This window comes from Mus caroli, chromosome 1, assembly GCF_900094665.2.
Source record: "Mus caroli chromosome 1, CAROLI_EIJ_v1.1, whole genome shotgun sequence".
NCBI lineage: Eukaryota > Metazoa > Chordata > Mammalia > Rodentia > Muridae > Mus > Mus caroli.
Genome location: NC_034570.1, coordinates 77832809 through 77839057, shown reverse-complemented (window position 1 = coordinate 77839057; position 6249 = coordinate 77832809). Strand labels below are relative to the sequence as shown.

General features: G+C 36.9%; 1 protein-coding gene across 22 annotated transcripts in view; it reads left to right on the top strand.

Moving 5' to 3' along the window:
* Trip12 (thyroid hormone receptor interactor 12) overlaps nt 1-6249 on the top strand; it is a 114471-nt gene that overhangs the window by 50424 nt on the left and 57798 nt on the right. For all 22 annotated transcript variants that reach the window (XM_021173487.2, XM_021173845.2, XM_021174162.2 and 19 more), the window contains 2 exons: nt 455-560; nt 3678-3814. In XM_021173487.2, coding sequence (XP_021029146.1) covers nt 455-560; nt 3678-3814 — 243 coding nt within the window. The remainder of the gene's footprint in view (nt 1-454; nt 561-3677; nt 3815-6249) is intronic.

Genomic DNA, 6249 nt, shown 5'->3' with positions numbered 1-6249 from the left:
TGTAGACCAGGCTGGCCTCGAACTCAGAAATCCGCCTGCCTCTGCCTCCCAAGTGCTGGGATTAAAGGCGTGGGCCACCACCGCAAGCTACTGGGTTGATTCTTAATTATGATCTAAAAATTCCACTAATCTTTAGTTCTATGCTCATGGAACGGCATAAATGTTTTGTTCTCTCTCTTTTGTTTTTAATTTGGTTTTATGTAAATTAGCTAAAAATGAATGAAGGGGTAGTGTAAAGTTAACGTGATTAAATTCTTGAAGTTCAGAATATATACCAGGGAAAAGCCCCGAAGTTGCAGGGAAAGGCTGGACTACTACTGTAAGGTAAGGTTTGGGCTGAGTGATTGTTCAGATCCTTAAGAATTGAAGAAAGAACTGGTAGGCTTTTAAAAAGCAACGGTTCCTATAGATTTAATTCACAATAACTTTCACCTTTTCTATTTCCCATTTATAGGTTTAAGAAAGTCTACCAAGAAACGCAGTGAGTCCCCACCTGCTGAGCTCCCCAGTTTGAGGAGGAGCACACGCCAAAAGACCACGGGCTCCTGTGCTAGTACCAGGTAATTCATTTATTTTTGAGCCTATAGTTTTTATTTCAGCTTTGATCAAAATCTTCCTATACTTCTTAACATTACTGAAAATTTCCCTCCCTCTACACCATCCCCTCTCCTTTTTTTTTTTTCTTTTTCTTTTTTTTTGTTTAATTCTCTTTACCTTCGTTTCCTCCTCGCCTTCCCTTCCATAGTTTATGACAGGATCCTGGTTTGTGTCCTATGTAGCCTGCTACTTTTTTTTTTTTTTAAATGTATATGTATATATTTTATGTATATGAGCAGACTGTGGCTGTAAGATGGTTGTGAGCCACCATGTGGTTGCTGGCCTGCTACTTTAATCTTTGCTTGTCTCAGTCTCTCAAGTGTTGAGATTACAGCGGTATGCTCCACACCCAGCCCACTTCATATATAGCAATGCAATTTACATATTAAATAAAACTAATGGAATTACCTGACATAACTTTTAAAAATAACCCTCCCCCTCCCCCTCTAGAGTTTTTTTGTGTAGCCTTGGCTACACAAAAATTTTTTTGTGAAAATTACTGTAGGGCAGGCTGGTATTGAACTCATAGAGACCCACCTGCCTCTGGAGTGCTGGGATTACAGGCTCACATTACCATTTCTGGCCCAAAAAACCAAACCAAACCAAACAAACCCCCAAACCATCACTTTTTATGTTGGTCAGTGCAACAAATATATTCCATGACTCTAGTTATGTATAATTCCTATTGTACTAATTTTCAGTGGAATTAAAGAGTACACTCAGGCAGGTGTGGTTGGGTTGAGTAATCCTAAAACTTGGAGGAAGAGGTAGATTACATCTTGGTGTACATAGCTAGTTTCAGACAGAAAGAACTACATAGACTTTAAGCAAGGCAAATTAAAAACATCAAAATGAAATCCCTACTTTTAAATCAAAGCCTCAGGCATAACATAAACCGTGATACTTTTTGGTATGTTTAAGCTTTTTTCTTCTTTTGCTAAGATGAGACATTTTACAGTTAATTACGAGTATCTAGACATTAGCTTTGACTGGACCTAGTGATATGCTTCTTGGCACTCTGGTGGCAGATTTCTATTATAGTTACAATTTTGAACAGTTGCTAGGTGTGGTGATGCACACCTTTAATCCCAGCAGATATATCTCCATGAGTTGAGGCCAGCCTGGTCTACAAAGGGAATTCTAGAATATCCCAGATATCCTAGAAACCTTGTCTCACACCCTCCCCCCACCGCCGTGCCCTGGTTCCCACACACATACTTTCTTCATATTGCTTTTAAAATATCTAAAATTAGTGTAACTGAGTGTATTTGAGATTTCTTAGGAATACCTTCCTGAGAAATAATTCTGAGTTCTGCAGAGCTTTTGGTCCATTTTGCGCCAGGTTTTTAATTGAAAAAAATTTTTTTTCTAAAATTGTGTGTTCGATTATTGATATATGGATATATGGATATATTGATATATGGAGGTGGCCCCACCCCAGTAGACAATTGTGAGCTTCCCCACAGATTCTGGGAGCTCACAATTGATCTTTGATACCTAAAACTACTCTTCTTAACTGTGGCACCAGCTCTCCAGTCCCCTTTGAGTTTTACTGAGTGAGTATTGTCTGAATTTGCTGTGCGTGAAGACTGATATTTTAGTGTCATTCTCTTTTTCATTGCTTGCTTTGGGTGTACATTACCACTTGATCAGTGCATATGAAATTATTTTTTTTTTTTGTTGTTGTTGTTTTTGTTTTGTTTTGTGTTTTTGAGATAGGGTTTCTCTGTGTAGCCCTGGATGTCTGAGCTTATTCTGTAGACCAAGCTGTCCGCAGACTCAGAAGTCTGCTTGCCTCTGCCTCTCAAGTGCTGGAAGTAAAGGTGTGAGCCACCACTGCCTGATCATAAAATTACTTTTTATGTAGATTTTTTTTTTTTTTTCCTGAGACAGGGTTTCTCTGTATAGCCCTGGCTGTCCTGGAACTCACTCTGTAGACCAGGCTGGCCTGGAACTCAGAAATCCGCCTGCCTCTTGCCTCCCAAGTGCTGGGGTTAAAGGCGTGTGCCACCACCGCCTGACTAGAATTTTTCTATATACTTTGTATAGATGGTCATGTTCTGTATAAGCTATCTAGCAGTCTTGGTTCACAACCTTTCCTGAATTTTTAGGGCTTTCTTGTTGTGATCTAATGAGCTTCTGGGCTTATTTCAGAGTAACAATCTTTGAGGGTAGGAACTTGTAAATACAGAATGTTTAGCTTAGATTACTGTAAATATTAAATATTGGATGAATTTTGAATAGGTTTGGAATGAACTATTTACTTATGAAGGAAACATTAGTTAATCTTTACCACTCCTGTGTAGCTTTCACTAAGAAAGAACCTCCTCAAGTCCTCAGGTAATTTTCATGCTCACTGAGTGCTCAATACCTGATTTCACTGGTGGTCTAAGACTTTTACCCGCAGGAGTTATATCCTCAGGTAAATCAGGAAACTGTGTCTTAAGTATTTGTAATGTTGATCATCTATTTTTCAATTTACCCAATCATTATCAATAAACTGTTAATGTACTTGATGATAAAGTGTGATTACTTTATTTCCTATAGTGTATTCTGTATCTTTGTCCTTCCCAGAGTCAGATCTTCCCAATTCATCGGTTGTTTATAAATATTAAGCCCTTAACTGTTTTTATAGTGTTAGGATATTTGAATTTAGATGATTTAGGTAGTTTGCCATAAAATCTGGGCATGATAATCCCTGTTCTTTTGATCTTCCTATTGTTGATGTACTCTGTAAGCCTTTGTCTATTGTCTATGTTTGTAAATGAGGCTGTATTTTAAATGTGTAGTTTTTTTTCTCTCTCCAGAAGGATCTGCTTTTTCATTTAGCTGAAAGTGTTTAAAAATCATGTCTGTCTGTAAAGATGACAACAGCTCCCAGTAACACAGAAGCCTGTATTGTGTGAGCTATAACTTGGAAGAATTTCAGATATACAATGTCGTAGTGATTTTCTATAACAATTTTTTATTTAAAAGGGAGAAGAAACTGGCTTTGTGCTCTGTGAATTTCTGCTTTGTGTTGTCTATACATTGCTCCTAGTGCCTTGGTAATGCTGACTATGATGACATTTTTGTTACAGTCGGCGAGGCTCTGGCCTGGGCAAGAGAGGAGCAGCTGAGGCCCGGCGGCAAGAGAAAATGGCAGACCCTGAAAGCAACCAGGAGACAGTAAATTCCTCAGCTGCCCGGACAGATGAAGCTCCCCAAGGAGCTGCAGGTATACTGGCACTTAAAACACACATATATTTTTGTTCGTTTGTTTCACAAATTTATCTTTGGATGAATTTTCTTGTTCTACATCCTAAGTAGGATGAAAGGAGGGGAGAGAATTAAGAGGTTACCATAAAACACTTTTACTTTAGGTCATAGATTGGGTGCTTTTGATTTGTAGACTCATTTGTTGTTAGATTTAAATTCTCAAGCAGTCCATACATGTACTACTTTCAGAGGGATTTATAGTAAGGTATAAATTTTCCATTTAAGGTTTTTATATATTGCTTAGAGTTGACTAATGATTGCTTCATTGAATTTAAATTCATAATAAAAAGTTAAGATGTGCTTGAATTGCTTTCTAAGCATGTAGATCTTAGCATTTTATAAGCCCTAAAAATTTGTTTTGTTCTGAAGCTACTTTAGTAATATTTAGATTTTTATGGGCTTATTTGATATCTTGGATTGCCAAAAAAAAAGCATGTATTTTTCTTCTTTTTGCTTTAAGTATCTGTTCCCATTACCAAAACTGTGGCAAAGTGAATTTTAAAATCTAATGTAAAATTGCTCTAAGCAGAAAAAAATACTGTAGTTTATCATTGTGAATGTGTATTTCTACAATCACGCCACATCAAGTTTAGTTGCAGAGCATAATGAACTAATGAACAAAGCACTTTCATGTAGTGTGATTTAATATTAGGATATACAGTACTTTTCTCTCATACCTATGGCTGGTCATAAATCCTAGTTTGCTGGAAAGGTCTGGTTACCTACAGTTACTGTACTCTGCTTAGCTTAGTTTAATTTTGAAGTAATTTCTATATCGTAATTTTTGAAAAAAAAATTAGTGGATTTGTAGCATCTCTTCTATTGGAAATGAAATTTTAAAAATCTTTTTCTTAATAGTTAATTGGTAAATATTTGGAAGAATACAAACTATCCATTTGCAGGCTCATTAAGGCTGTTGAAAATACACAACTTCTCCTTCCCAGTACTTTCTACCCTTTCATTATTTATTTCAAGTTGGAATATGGAAGTGTGAGGCCAATTCTCAAATGAGTGACAGGAATGGAATTTCTGAATATATTGTTAAAGTTGATAGTTACAGTAATTACAGCAACACCTGTTCACTCTGCAGATGTGGCTTTAAACATTTCCCACACATTCCTATTGGATATTGAAAACAACCTGCTGAGGTGTGAGTTCTGTTACTGCCATTTTATAAATGAGGGAAAACTGAGGCACACATTGGTTAAGCTTTCCCAGAATTCCAAGCTAAAATGCATGACCTTTCAATACAGGTCTTAGAAACCAAGTACATGGTACACCATTGTCTTCTCCCTAAGTATTAAAAGAATTTAATTTGTATGGATAACATTCCAAGGTTTAAAAGGAGAATAGGGTAAGGGAATTTGATCTTCAATATATTATTGAGGATAAATGCTTCAAGGGAATATAGTACGATTTATTGTCATTCACATTTAAAATCAGTAAATAGATACTTGTGGGATGTTGACTTTTGCAGATGATACACATGGTGTTAACTGTTGTTAGAGGAGCATTTGGGTTTAATATGCTTTGTGGTGGGGTCTTTTATGGATAGTACAAATTCCTCTGGCTGTAAAATACTTCAGGGAAAATGTGCTGGGAAAATTTCTGGGAAAAATTTTCTCTACCTGTAAAATACAGACTTAAATTTGCATAGAGGACTTATAGAGGACTTATTTGTGGTCATTTCAACTACTTTTTGAAGTCAGTCTCTTGAATAGTGATATCTGTAGTTGGTAGAAGACTTCTTTCAGAACAGTGAAATGACAAGGAAAAATAGGCATGTTTTGGCATTCACATTTTATATTAAGAATTCCTAACTTCCAGAAATGATCAGGGTCATATCCTAGAAAGCAGCTAGTTTTGTTTTTAACATGGCTGTACCTGGCTGTTTGCTGATGTCTGGTGGTTGTTTTCTTCTACTCTGTTGATGTCTTAAAGCAGGAAAACCCCACCATCACCAAAAAGTGGGTTTGGGCGTTGTTTGTTGCAGTGTTTTTGGTTTTACTTTGTTTTGAAGTTAAAAGTGTATAAAGAGGATACAGTTTTATAGAGAATGAAAGATAGGTTCTCACTGTGTATTGTTGGCTAGCTGGTAGTCCTTATGTAGACCACTCTGGCTTCTGACAGAGCTTCCCCTGTCTCCTCTCCTAAGTGTTGGAACTAAAGGTGGAAGCTACAATACCAGTACCCAGCTTTCCTTTTCTAATTTTTCAAGACAGGGTTTCTTTTGCTGTCTGTCCTGTAATTTGGTCTATAAACGAGGCTAGCCTTAAACTCACAGAGATCTACGTGCCTCTCTGCCTCCTGGAGTGCTGGGATTAAAGGCATGTGCTACCACCATCTGGAATGTACCTGGTTTTTAATGCTTTTCTTTTCCTCTTTTTTTTTTTT